We start from the raw sequence: 15367 nt of genomic DNA on the forward strand, positions 1-15367 counted from the left end.
TTGTGTACCATTATAATCTCCTAAGACTTCCATGTGAGAATTTACAAAGGCTCCCAGAATTTCACTATAAATCTATTTTATGGCTAGAATTTAAAACTATATTTTTACATTTCAAGTTTCAGATTTGACTTCATAGGTAGATTGAAATCTAAATGGTATATGCTTAAAATAAAATAAAAATGTTATGTTTTTTGACAGTCTATGATGGAATTTTTGTTGAGACTTTTTATTTTCTTTTTATAGAACACCCCAGAACAGACTCAGAGTGGGAAAACAGTTTTGCTTTGAAAATGTTTCTTTTCCAGTTTGTCAATTTAAACAGTTCTATTTTCTACATTGCATTTTTTCTTGGAAGGTAACGTTAACTTAAAGTGAATTGAAAAAAATAAGTTTGTGATGTACTGAAATTGTTTTTAGAGGGATGACAATTCTCTTGGACAGTAAAGTGTGCTTCACAATACAGTGCCTAAATATAAGCTGGGAAGGAAGGAAGGAAGAAAGGAAGGGAGGGAGGGAGGGAGGGAGGGAGGGAGGGAGGGAGGGAGGGAGGGGAAAAGAAAGAGAAGGGAAAGGAAGATGTGACAAGTGCACACTTGTATATTTCACTATGTATTTACTACATGGTATACACATGTTTGAAATTCAGATAAGTATTTATAATTCTACTTCATTTGTTTCTTGCTTACAAAGCAAACAACCATGGACTCACTATCTGAGATTGATAGATTGCCTACAGAGATAAATGGTGTAAATTATATTTGGTGAATACATATTGTGATGTGGGAATTGCATTCCTAGACATCTGTTTCTAACTGTGATGATGACAAATGGGGAATATGGTCTGCAAATATGTAAGAGACAGAGTGTGCATTGTTATATTAAAATTTGTTTTTGTCACTTGCCCCCTCTTGCAGATGCTAGGATTGCATTGTTCCAATGCTCTTGATTGTGTCTTTGTTCTTCTGCCAATTGCAATCTAACTCCTAGCTTTCGTTTATATGAATTTTCATGCTCTATTTTGTACTCATTGTTCTCAAACTCTTTGGCCCGCACTGCTGTTTCATGGAGAGTTATGAAAAGCTATGTCTATGGTCAGACTGTTAGATTCAAATAATGTAAATAATTTCACACTAGACATCAGAAAGAACTAGACTGGAGTGCTGTTAATATGCATCACAACAACTAAAATCATTTGTAGAGTTAACACCATCTCTTTCACTAGGGTGTTCTAGAAGATATCTATAAGGCGGTGTTATAAGAATTTCAAAATCATTCTAAACTGCTTAATCTTTTTTTACTTATCAACTTGTAAAAATTTTCTCTTCGTGTTACATTTTGTTGAGAAACAGAAATCTTATATTTCAGATTTGCTGGTCGTCCTGGAATGTACAACAAACTTTTTAACAAATGGAGATTAGAAGAGGTAATAGTGTTTCTTATTCACCCAGTTTTATCTTAATTTATAAACTACTGCCTTTTAACATTAATTTTCATAGCTGCTTGTTTTTTTGGCTGCTGGTAGGCTAAATACTTGTGCCTAGTCTACAGAAAAGAAGGACTAGGGGGAGGGGGAGTCAACTCATTTTCCAAAACACCAGAGAGCAGGACAAGAAACAATGGATGGAAACTAATCAAGGACAGAAGCAATCTGGAATTAAGGAGAAACTTCCTAACAATGAGAACAATTAACCAGCGGAACAGCTTGCCTTCAGAAGGAGGTTTTTAAGAAGAGACTGGACAGCCATTTGTCTGAAATGGTATAGGATCTCCTGTTTGAGCAAGGGGTTGAGCTAGAAGATCTCCAAGGTCCCTTCCAGGTCTATTCTGACTTATGACCTTACATTTTTTAAGGTTGATGACTCATCATAATCACAAGCCAGGTTTTGTGGCCATGTAAATACAATAAATAAATAAATAAATAAATCATCAAATGATATAAAATAATTTGCCTAATATAACAAATAAATTAATTATAATGAGTGGACTGACTTCAAGAATGGCTAATTTTTTTTAAAAAAAACCTTTGGTTCTTTTTCCTATTTTTCCCCATAGTGTCATCCAAGTGGTTGCTTAATAGATCTGTGTCTGCAAATGGGTGTAATCATGGTTTTAAAACAAATGTGGAACAATTTCATGGAACTTGGTTATCCGTAAGTATGATACATAGTATCTTTATATTTCTACAAAATAAAAATATTTCTTATGTTCTTTGAAAATTTTGATACAGACATGGTTGCCACCAAATTTCAGTGAGACCATAGCTTTATACATGCACACTTCCAGAAAAAACACATGAATTAGAAAATATGTTCAAATTAATTATTTAAGTATATGTTGAATACTATTTTGTGAAGATTTTTGTTTTAAATCCCTTGGATTAATTAGAAATGTAGGTACTGAATAGATTAATGAATCATATCATCTAAAAATGAACAGATCCAACTCTAAAAGGTAAAGGTTCCCCCGCACAGACGTGCTAGTCGTTTCTGACTCTAGGGGCCAGTGCTCATTTCCGTTTCAAAGCCAAAGAGCCAGCACTTGTCAGAGGACATCTCCATGGTCATGTGGCCGGCATGACTAGACGCCAAAGGCGCACGGAACGCTGTTACCTTCCCACCAGAGTGGTCCCAATTTTTTTAACTCTGCCTAACATTAAATATAATGCCAGAGCAAGATAAAAATAAGACTGTTTTTTGCCAATTTTATTTGTTGTGGAAAGTTTTACTTTAAAAAAAAAACAAGAGAGAGAGCATACCAATAGTAAAAGCAGGATTTATGCTTTTTTGTAGGGTACATATTGGAATATTTCATTATAACCCTTTTTTCAAAATATTTATTTTAGTAGCTCTGACCCTAATGCAAGGCTTTCACAAAATCAATATATATTCTACCTCAGATTGCCTTTAATAATTATATATTATTAAGAAAGAAAGTCAAAGAGAATTTGCACAAGCCATGAAGATAATCATTACTTCATCAGGTCTTGATAGGACCATCTGCACAAACAGGGATCTCCTTTCTTTAGGTGATCTAAGGAAGAGAATGGTGAATCCAAACATCATTTGGGGGGGGGAATCCTGCAAGGTAATGCTACAGGTTTCATGCTCTGGCTATCTAATGTAGGTTACTCCAGAATTGGTGGTCACGACGCAAGATCAAGAAAGGAGGACAGTTACTAGAGCATAAAGTGTCTTTATCTCAGTGGGAAAAAGATTGGAATCTACAGCCCATGAATCTCCATGGTCTGATGGATGAATACTTGGAAATGGGTGAGCATTGTGATAGAAAAGATGTTTCTTCTGAAGGGAGGTGGAAGATTTGCTTACCAAGTTTCCTATTTCTAATCATGTTGATTTTCTTTCTAGTTCTACAATTTGGCTTTACTACGATCTTTGTTGCTGCTTTTCCACTAGCACCCCTGCTGGCTTTGCTTAATAATATTATAGAAATCAGGCTGGATGCATACAAATTTGTAACACAGTGGAGGAGGCCAATGCCTGCAAGAGCAACTGACATAGGTGAGATTCCTCCATATGTAATCAGTGTGTTTCCAATATTAGACTTCTTCAGCAGAAATAGTTTGTCATTATGGATTCATTGCAATTTTCTCATTGTGAATTCTTTTGGGGGCAAAATTTCATTTTGCAAAGGTGGTTTACATTTTAGGGTTACATGTGCATAGATTCCAGTGTGTTTTTTATTAATAAAACAGATAATGTTGGATAAACTGAAATGGAAAAAACAGTAGTTTTGAAAGACATAAAGACCTTGAACAAGAGACCCTCAGAGACTTGCCTCTGTTCTGTGTAAAAATGCAATGAACTGGGTCAAACAAGCAGTTGTTGCATCTTTATATTGCCATCATTCAGCTGAGATTCCTGTAACAAATCTATATAATATGAAAACACCATTTTTCACGCATGCATGACGTTAGAATTATAAACAAGGCAAAATGGATTATCATTTATTGTGACAGCAAAGGGCAAGTTCATAGACTGTTTCTGAAAGCTGATGTTTATTTCCTAGATTAATTCAAATGAAAGGCAAGACACACGGCATTGTTGGAAATTGCTGTTTAATTCTGTTATGTAACTGGACAAATCTTTATGATGCTTTATCAGCTTTGTATTTAGTCATACTGTAATTCTTCTCTTCTAGGTATCTGGTATGGGATCCTTGAGGGAATAGGAGTTCTAGCTGTAATCACCAATGCTTTTGTTATTGCTATCACTTCAGACTATATCCCACGTTTTGTTTATGCATACAAATATGGACCTTGTGTCAACGAAGGATACAGACAGGAAAAGTAATTCTGCCTTTGCTATACTTTTTTTTTAACTTATGTCCTAACTTCTGTATTTTCATAAAGTTTGTCAGCAGATTTTCCTTCCCCCTGGGGGAATTTATCTCTTGCAATTTGTCTGTGACTGCTACTTTGAAAAACTACATCTAAACCAAAAGTTGTGCCAATGAAGCTCAAAAATCATGCTAACCAATCTCTGCTTGCAGAATCATTGTCTTCAGCCTGTGCATCTGAACTGTGTTGTTTTTACATTTGTTGTATTTAGTGGAACAACTTCACAGTTTCAGTGTCTTAATATGCAGAAGATTGTGAAAATTCTTTAAAAAATATGCTGCTGTGACAAATATCACACAAATAAAATATTGCAAGTTTACTTGTTCCTTGGGCCCTTACTTAGGATGAAACTAAAATCCAGAACAATGAAAATAGTATTAGGAAAAATTCCTAATCCCGTTCCCCACCCTCAGAACATTTATTTCCGTTTATCTCATATCCTGATATCACTATACCTAGCATTTCATCAACAGACCATGGCAGGGGTTTGCTTACAAAAATACAGATAATACACAATGTCAAAAGTATATCATCTATGTTAAAAGGAAACTACCTATGACTTTTCATGTGTTTTGGGCCACAACTTTAATGAACAATGTATTGGCTATGGTTGAAGTCCAAAACTTGTAGAGGTAATCAGATTGCTTACTTCTGAACTAGACAATTTATAACTTAATAGTATTCTATTTTATTTTCATTTATTTTTTCTATTAACAATTTTTCAAATTTCAATTGACAATGTTTTCTGATTCTTTGGTTTTACAGTTACACATTTAATAGGTAGGTATAATAGAGGAGTTATTGTATCATGCAGATAGGTGGTTTTTTCCCCCTCTCTAATTCTGCTCCATTATCCATGCTATGGCTCTAACCTTTTTTCCCCAGATAATCTTCAATCCTTTTTATAAAGAAATAAACAGATGAGCTTCTATTCTAAGCTTTAGCCCATGACCTCAATAAATGTTTCCATGAAAATGCCTTGGCATGGTCCTCATTTCATTAACATTTTCCTTTAGATCTGAACAGGAATACATACATATATATATATATATATATATATATATATATATATATATATATATATATATATATATATATATATATATATATATATATATATATATATATATATATATATATGCATCTTTGGTTATTCGGGTTTTTCCCCGCGTAGAACTAAAGGTGTAGGGGCGACGTTTCGACGGAATCCCATCCGTCATCACCAGGCTGGTGGCTTCTGCTTCCTTCTTCTGGGAGAAGCATGTGGCTGTTTGTTCCTCTTTTTTAAACTGCCAGAGGGGGTGTGTTCTGTGGGTGGTGTGCTCTGATTGGGTGGGGGAGTAAGTGTGTTCTGATTGGGTGGGAGTGTGTTTTGAATGGTGGGTGTGTTCTGATTGGGTGGGGGGTGTTTTGAGTGGATGGGCTGGTCTCAGCTGCCAGCCTTAGACCTGAGCTGGTGAGTTGTGCTGCTTTTGTTCGGCTTCGTGTTTGTGGTGGTGCCATGTTTTTATAGTGGGTGTCAGTTTGCTTATTGTGTGGTTTGGAGGGGTTTAAAGTGGCTGATGTTGCAGCTGTAGTTAGGTTTCTGTTTTGTGGTTGTGCCTCGTTATCTATATATATATATGTTTTCTGAGGTTTTCGCGGGTGTTTGTATGTGGATCTTTGGTTATTCGGGTTTTTTCCCACGTAGAATTGAAGGTGTAAAAGCAACGTTTCAATGAAATCCCATCCGTCATCATCAGGCTGGTGGCTTCAGCTTCCTTCTTCTGGGAGAAGCATGTGTATATATAGGGAGAAGCATATATATATATATATAGGGACGCGGTGGCTCAGTGGGTTAGGATGCTGAGCTTGTCGATCAGAAGGTCGGCAGTTTGGCGGGTCGAATCCCAAGTGCCGCGTAACAGAGTGAGCGCCTGTTACTCATCCCAGCTTCTGCCAACCTAGCAGTTCGAAAGCACATAAAAATGCAAGTAGAAAAATAGGGACCGCTACAATGGGAAGGTAACAGCGTTCCGTGCGCCTTTGGCGTCTAGTCATGCCGGCCACATGACCACGGAGACGTCCTCGGACAAGCGCTGGCTCTTCGGCTTTGAAACGGAGATGAGCACCGGCCCCTAGAGTTGGAAACGACTAGCACGCATGTGCGGGGGAACCTTTACATTATATATATGTGTGTGTGTATATATATATATATATATATATATATATATATATATATATATATATATATATATATATATATATATATACTGAGTTGAAATCAGACTTGCATGAGAACAGCATAAATTAGATCAAAATAGAAGTTTCCATGGAATCAACATTATCTTATATTTTTTGACATTTGTAGGATGGGTACTAAATATCCATCAACCAAATAATTATTTAGCAAACTGAAATATTACTTCTTTCCAACTTAACCATTCATGATACTTTGGTGTCCATTATTTCACCAGTGATATCATCATGGGAAAATAATGCCTCCAATCCACGATTCCAAATACAGATTATATTGTTGGGGCTATCTATCAGAATGCTGCCCATAAGCACAATTTGACATCCTTATTCACTTTGAGAAGGAAATTCGTTTCAATTAGCATCCCATAATTATTGAAACCAAACAACAGGACGGAGATTTTTATTTAGCTTTAGTTAGGATGTCTAAGCCAAAGAAAAAAATTCCACATGTGCATGCATCAATTTCCAAGGTATAAACATCAAACATACTCAGAGCTTTATGGTTTTCTTGCAACATAGTTCCTGCTACCCCCATATGAAATTCTATGACATTTTGCCTTCATCATCGATTGAAAATATGACCAGCATGCCATAACATATGTAGGCATGCATGGGTAAGGGCAAAGGGTGAATGAAACATGTGTTGCATGCCCAGTTCCTGCCAAAGTCATTCTTCAGGACCAAATGTATTAATTAGTCTTTTTTTTTAATCTCCTAGATGTTTGAAGGGATATGTTAACAGTAGCTTATCAATATTTGATCTGAGTGAACTCGGCAAAGGATATTCAGGATACTGCAGGTATGTATTACATGCATGACTCGGTAACTTCCAGGATGAAGATCATTCTAATTGTATGAGGAAGCCTGTTAAAATCTTAGATTCCACAATTGCTTTTTAACTTTCAATTAATGAAAATATTAATTTTGACCATGCAAATGGAAAAACATCCCTGTGTGTGGGGATTGAGTAAGAGATACTGAAAATGTTACCCTGCGTAACTTTAAGGGAATTCTATCAATTATGTTTGTGCGATATGCATTTATCATTTTTAATTGAACTAAAGTGTTTATATTCCTAAGTCTCTGGGGCAAGTGTCTGGGACTGAAAGCTACTTATAGCAATGCAAAAAATAACAAAGTCTAACAAAGTAAGGGTAAAAATGACAGAAACAAAAATCTCAGTAAAAGTTCAGCAACAAACCCACTAAGCAGAGTAACTGCTATTCCTTTGAGAAAGGCTGCAAAATGAACAAAAATCATTTTCACCTCTTTTTTTGTCAGCCAAAGTCCTCCCCCTTCCTACTTACATCTCCAGTGCACATGGTGTGGCTCTCCCAGAAATGGTGAAGGATCACATTTTATAATGTGCTTTTGCCTAATGCAGCCTAATGCAACCAACAGTTAAATGGCTTGCACTACAGTTGTCTGGAGAGTTTGAGATTAGGGAAGCAAGCTGACACATATTCATTTCCCTTTTTCCATTTGCTGTTGACCCAGTTCTTTTTCTGGAGATATTCCTATCTCTCTCTTTGTGTGTGTGTGTGTGCGTGCACGCGTGTGGGCGTGCGCACCCGTGCACATCTAGTATAAGAGATATATACTATCCATTATGATCATTAACCAGAAATTCAATATAATAAATAAAACCTGATAAGTCAGGGGTCCCCAACCCCTGGCCTGTGGAACAGTACCGGACCACAGCATGCCAGCAACCGGGCCACACAAACAAGGAAAGCCCCATCCATGAGATGCAGGCAGGACACAAAACCACACACCCTCTGGTCCTCAGAAATACCTCTCTCCACTGAACTGGTCCTTGGTGCCCAAAAGGTTGGGGATCTCTGTGATAAGTAATAAAATGTAATGAAATATCCAACCTTTTCATATATAAGCATAGTTATGCTGTCCTGTGGTGGTGAAAAATCTTTATTTGTCTGTGCATGGGTGAGATATATACATGTATATATTTATATGTATGTGGATGGATGGATAGATGGATGCATGGATGGATGCGTGGATGGATGTGTGGATAGATGCATGGGTGTGGGACTCTGTGTGTGTGTGTGTATCTACACAGACAGACAGACAGACAGACAGACAGACACACAATGTAGTTAGGCATGCATGGGTGTCGATGTGGACATCTGAAAAGGATCACTGGATGGATAGACAGATGGAATCAACTGCTGTCCTCTGCTTTTATAGGTATAGAGATTACAGAGCACCTCCATGGAGTTCAACTCCATATGAATTCACCTTGCAGTTCTGGCATGTTCTAGCAGCTCGATTGGCTTTCATTATAGTGTTTGAGGTGAGTTGGACTGAGACTTGAATGTAGAGCCACTTAGCTGTCTTATGCAGGGGAAAAATACAGGGGAAAAATATGCAAGTTTCTCTTAGTTCTCTTGAAATACGGCAATAGTGGCTGTATTCATGTGACATCATAGGCTAAACATATTGATTAGCAAGTGAGTGACCTACCAATGTATGCATGCATCCACTTGCACATATCCATACAATGCATATACATGTTTAAGCACATTTTATGATGTCTGGAATTATCCAAAACAGAGACTTGCACCCCTAGTGCCCAAATGCTGAAGAATTTATGAGCAACTTAATTGAAATACAGTGTAATTATTGTTAATTTAAAAGAGGCTTAGTCAATGCTAAAATGAGTGAAATGAATTTATTTACCTTAAACATGTGATACAGCAACTTAATTTTATTCTACAAAGAATTTATTTTTCACCAAGGATCGCACGTGTGCTGTCAGAAATCCTGCCTCTTACATTAAAGTCAATATGTATATTTGGAGATGTTGAAAGACCTCAAATCTATATCATATTTCTTAGTTAGGATAAAATCCATATGCCTTTTTATCTATCAGCAGTAGCATAAAGGAAATTAAAAGGATTAATAGAGATACAATCATAATTATTCACTTTGATGGAAAATGTGCTTCCCAATTTTTAATTAAAATGAGAATTAAATTGTTAGAAATAATAATAGTCATAATTCTAGTACTTAATGGAGTTAAGGCAACCAATGAGGTTTTTTCATTCTGCAATTGTATATACAAGCATCTGAGGCTTCCTTGATTTTCCCTGATTTAGTTGTCAATATCATAGTTAGTCTATACAGTAGTGACCAAAAGTCAAGAATTTGGTAGCATTGATAAAACATTTTATTAAAATGCCTAAGCTTTTATGAACTTCAGTTCACTTCAACAGCAGCAATAGGATGACAAAAAATGTGAGCCCCCCACAAAAAACCCCACCAAATAATAAGCCAAATTATCCAACAGAATAATACCTTTAATAACTTTATTGTCACTTTGAATGTACACTAATTGGCATACATTAAAATGAAATTTCATTGCATACAACTCTCAAAGGGTCACCACCTCTAATATACAACACATGAATATGACAAAAATAAATAAATACAGAATTAAGCATATACCCACATATATTATATGACACAGAGAGACAACACAATCTAATTTGGATTATGTATACATGTGCATGGCAAGAAAGACAAATCTTGAAAGTTTACCAGATGGCTGGCATAGGGAACAAAGCTATTACAGAATCGGGTAGTCCTGCTAGAAATACCTTGAAACCTCCTCCTAGAGGGGAGCAACAAAAGCAGACCATAAAGTGGGTGCGTGAGGTCTCTAATAATGCTTTGAGCCCTAAGCACATAGTGCTTATAAGCAGCATCCTGAATACCAGGGAGTGAGCTTCCTATGCTCTTCTCAGCAGTCCTTACCACTCTCTGTATGGACTTTCTATCTGAGGCACTGCTGCCACCAAACCAGACAGTGATGCAGTTTGTTAAAATGTTCCCAATCATGCCTCTGTAAAAAGTGGCCAGGAGAGAAGGAGAGAGATGTGCTCTTCTCATCCGACGCAGGAAATGCAGATGCTGGTTTGCACGCTTCACTAAGGATGAGGTGTGGAGAGACCAATTCAGACTGTTAGTTATCTGCACCCCCAGATACTTAATACTGTTGACCACCTTCAGTAACCATTAAATATTCCAAAGAAATGTTAAAGAACTCTGAAAATTAAAGTTTTGAGGAAACTGAGGGACAGAGCATCCATGAGGATTAGCAGTAGCACTTAGACTTAGATACTGCTTCACTGTGTTTTTACAGCCCCCTTTAAGAGCTTTACAGAGTCAGCATATTGCCCCCAACAATCTGGGTCCTCATTTTACGATCTTGGAAGGATGGAAGGCTGAGTCAATCTTGAGCTGATCAGGAGTTAAGGTTCAAAGGAGTCAAGATGGTGGCTATGGCATGACATTGGTACACACAAGACAAGGCTTTAATCCTAATGTGCCTGCCATCTTGCAGATGTTGACTCCCCTTTGTAGACACACAAAGGGGAATGTATGTCCACACAGGACAAATTTGCAAAAGGACAATGCACAAGGACAAATCTGGTTTCTCAAGAAAGTATACAGGAAAATTGCAAACCATGTCAGATCAGCATAAGGATTTTTAAAATGTCTTCTCCTCTTTCTCTTTCTCTCTCTCTCTCTCTCTTTCAGCATCTAGTTTTTGGAATAAAATCTTTCATTGCCTACCTGATTCCAGATATGCCCAAAGACTTATGTGACAGAATGCGAAGGGAGAAATACTTAGTTCAGGAAATGATGTATGAAGCTGAGCTTGAGCATTTGCAGAGAGAGCGAAAAAAGAATGGTAGGCAGTATCACCACGAATGGCCTTAGCTGATATAAGAAAAAGGATAAAAGAAAAAAGAAGGCAAAAACCACCAGCAGCAGCATCATGACCGAACATTTCCAGAAGTCAAGATGAAGGTGGGATTTGAAAAGAAGACAACAGAATCAAGCTGTGTATGAGTGTATGTGTAAAGAAGTAATGTTATCAAGCTTTCTTGTAAAATTGGAACAAATCCTGTTATCGGCAGACACAATCAACCGTTCTGCTTCTTTCATGTTCTGTGCTCAAAACAGACTATAGAGGAACAGAAGTCCTAGAAGAGGAGAATTTACTGGGCAAGCACATAATAAACCCAACAGATCTGAGAAAATATAGAGTCCATTACTTACTGGTTAAACTTTCATAGTAAGGGGTTTACTTTTTTAAAAAAAAATGATGTGCTTATTCACTACTTCTACCCCTTCTGTTTGCTTAACTGAATAAAAAAACTCAGATACTTGCTGCCTTAGTGGCCATCCGTTGATGCTGTAACAGTCCGTGAGGCTTCCCGTTTTGTCAGGTTTATCCTTGTCTCTTGCTGAGATTGTGGATGTTAAAAGGGAGGTCAGCCTGTCCTATATTTACTATGCAGTTTGATGTTTTGCACATCACTTTTTGTTGGTTTGTATGCATAACTCAATGTACACATGGATGTGCATAGACATACACTTGCAGACACACATATATACTGTATATGATACAGATACAGATACATATGTGCATGTGTCTGCATACCCATGTGTGTGTCTCCCTATGTATGTGTACACACACACAAACACACACATACAAAGCAAGACTTCAAGCCAAGATTCAGTGATCTACTACTGCATGAGGTATCTTGATTCTTCATGCAGAGCAATGTATATCTCAGCTAAAAGTCTTATACGAAGAAAACGACCCTGGGTCTGGAGAAATGACAGCTAAATGCAGAAACCTGTTTCATATGGCTGATTCTGCACATACTTTGATGTGCATAAAGCTGCATGAGTGTTTCTTTTCCCCAGCTCAGAAAACCTGGGATGCTGACTCGCCATTGCACTGCCCTTGATGACTCAACTCTTTGGGGAAAATATGTGGCATTTTCCATTGCTCTTGATATTCAATGTGCAACTAAAGGCCATTTCCTCATACCTCTTAAGTGAACTGTCCTATCCATGCTCCAACGTGGCATGCAGAAGCAGCATGCGGAAGTATAACTGTGTGAATATTTATATTTCACAAAAATGTCAACCTGAAATGTCTCAGTCTGTAGCAAATATGAAACCAATTTTATTATTTACCGTATGCAAGCTCCTGCTTATGCAGCAAATAAGGTATAACAGCATTGAACTGCATTTCCAAGGAAAAAATAGGACTGTATAGTATGTAACACTTTTTTCCTCTTTAAAATCAAATTATGGAAGTAGGAGGACAAATAAGATTAAATTATTCTCCAATGGAGTCTCTTGCCAAGATGTATCTAAAATTCCTTCAAAATAAATGAATTTACTATGGTGATACAAACTTTGATTCTGCCTGAACCAGACAACAGTTACACTCAGAAGGTGTTAAAGACAGGTTTGTCACAACAATTATTTATTAAGTATTTTTCTTCCTTTTTTTAAATGAAGAATAATATGAAACACCAAACTAAAACATCTTGCAAGATTTACGTATATGCAAACCCCCTCAAAGTTCTGCATTTTCCTTTTACAAAATGATCAGGTATACAAAAGTTTCTTATTTATATCAACCAAAGCAAGTTTAAAATATGTTCCACTGTCCAGGTTTTGTATCATTGTATATAGCAAAGCACAGCAAATATATCTCATGTAAAGAAATAGTTTATAGATGTGATATTATCCTATTTGCATGAAATGCATCTTCTCTCACTTGAAACCATCAGTGATTTCATTCTAATTTCATTCCACACCATTATTCTACTTCTCAAGGAGTTTTTCTTCCTCTGTTTCTTTCGTAGAAATACTTCCTTACATTATAACAAGCAGCTTTATAATATTACTATTGATACTGATTCTCTGATTCAGCAATTGCTTATAGCAATTACAGGCCTTCCTATCATTGGTTTCCTATGTGTTTTAATCCCAGGACATCTTGCCCATGTCAACAATGATGCTACTCCTGTGCACCCATGAATAGAAAAGCTTGCCAGCCTGCAAACTTCATGGTGAATCAGTTTGCCCCAAACTGTCAGAATCAGTACAAAGTGCACTTTTTTTTGCATGCTGTGAAGCATAGTTTATGTTACCTTTATCTGACATTTACGTTTTTCCATATAGCAATGCTGATTGCCTTGGCAGGAACCAAGCTTTAGAATGGATTCTGTTTGTCAGCTTGTATCCCTGTTAATTGGTCTTTGGTTTATCACTGTTTATTCCAATTAATCACAGGGCAAACTTATGCTGCATTCTCAAACCAGGTCCTGTGGTTTGAAGGACTTGCCAGTACCATTCATTTAAAATGTAAATTTGAAATTCTAAATTCTTTGCCTAGACAAGCAAATATCACACTGAATAAACAGCTTCCTAATAACTAAACAAAAATGCCAAAAACCTTGTGATGAATTAAATATAAGTTTGTACTCCTGTATCTTCAGTAGAAACATAATGAAAGTCTTAATCCAGGTTTTATCGTAGAAAATTACAGATTCTACTTATGAGGGGGTCCTTGGTGCTCTCTGAGCTTACTTGGTTTCTTGCAGATTCTAGTTACTTCCCCAACTGGAAGGTTTAATGGCTTTGATTTTGCAAACCTATAAATTTTGTTCCCTGGTTATTGGAAAGTTTCTGAAATAAAAAAAACTGTTTGCATTCTTTAAAATAAATAGGGTATCAAGAGTATCCTAGAGAATTGCTGATGTATAGAGATTTATATGTTTTAGCTGAAAGAAATGCTCTGCTAGGTTTGGTTTACTATGTTGCATTGAATGCATATTATCTTATAAAGATATATGGCACACACTGTTCTCAGGAAATATGCATTACATGAGTGCTGATTAAAGATTCAACTTCCTGTTTTTTGTACTTCTAAATACTTGTATTTTGAAATGACCAATACGAGTGGTATATGCATGCAAAGACGCAGAGCTTCAAAACTAGCATTCATGCAAAAAAAAATTGCTTTAGATCATTGTTGATCTAGCCTACAATAATTTTGGTCTATGCATGTTCTTTCAAACAGACTGCATGAGCAGCTACAGTCTGTCTTTCAAAATCTACAGTTTGTTATTAGTCCAGAATGTCTTAACTATTACCAACTCAATTCAGTGTCTTGGTGCATTCAAGAAAAAAAAAACTTGCTTGAAAAATAAACATTTGTTTACTACTTACTAGTCTTACTCTACTTCTCTCCCATTAAACGTTGTCGCTTACTGTATGAGAGCAGAAAAGTGGGAATTTATAAAAGAAACAAAAAGGTCTTAATGGCAGTCTTAGCAATTGACAAGTTCATCCCCATGTCCTAATTGTTTTCTTGACAAAATTTTGTTACGTCTTCATAAACCTCAGGGAATGGCACAGGATGATGTTTGTTTTTGAGCGGCAGTGGTGACACTAGGGATAAAGTTGAGTTGGACTTGTTGCTGCTGCTAAGTACCATTATTCAGGGTGGACTAAATGGGGGGGGGAGATAGCGAATTGTTTCTCTTTTGGGGGGGGTCTGTGTGTGACAGTTCAGCGGAGTATTTTCTGAATTTTTGACACACCAAGCCCAACAGGTTCACCATCACTGTCCCTAAACTAACAAATGATTCAGTCCAGACATATATTCATTCATAAAACCTTTATTTGGAAGCCTGGAAAATAGCCTTCCAAAGATAAAAATAATCCCTGATGCTATAATAATAATACTCAAAAGGTGCAATCTATATCATGGCTTGCACTTTTAACCCTGAGGGGGAGCAGCAACCCATGCTATGAACAAGATGATGAGGTTCTTTTAAACAAAAAAAGTTTTAGTTCTTAAAGTATTGCTAGTGTTTTAGAAACTATCCCTTATCTATTATGAAACTGACCTGAATAGATATGACCCTCTATTAA

The 15367-nt window shown here is 36.6% G+C and overlaps 1 protein-coding gene across 1 annotated transcript in view; it reads left to right on the forward strand.

Moving 5' to 3' along the window:
• The window catches only part of ANO3 (anoctamin 3), a 254887-nt gene extending 240233 nt beyond the window's left edge, over positions 1–14654 (forward strand). Inside the window, exons 19-27 of the mRNA XM_083348587.1 lie at positions 244–355; positions 1366–1423; positions 2053–2150; positions 3124–3269; positions 3366–3518; positions 4159–4306; positions 7314–7394; positions 8801–8906; positions 11156–14654. Coding sequence (XP_083204713.1) covers positions 244–355; positions 1366–1423; positions 2053–2150; positions 3124–3269; positions 3366–3518; positions 4159–4306; positions 7314–7394; positions 8801–8906; positions 11156–11338 — 1085 coding nt within the window. The 3' untranslated portion in view covers positions 11339–14654. The remainder of the gene's footprint in view (positions 1–243; positions 356–1365; positions 1424–2052; positions 2151–3123; positions 3270–3365; positions 3519–4158; positions 4307–7313; positions 7395–8800; positions 8907–11155) is intronic.
• The last annotated feature ends 713 nt before the right edge of the window (positions 14655–15367 follow it).

Source organism: Vipera ursinii (genome assembly GCF_947247035.1).
Source record: "Vipera ursinii genome assembly, chromosome: 1".
NCBI lineage: Eukaryota > Metazoa > Chordata > Lepidosauria > Squamata > Viperidae > Vipera > Vipera ursinii.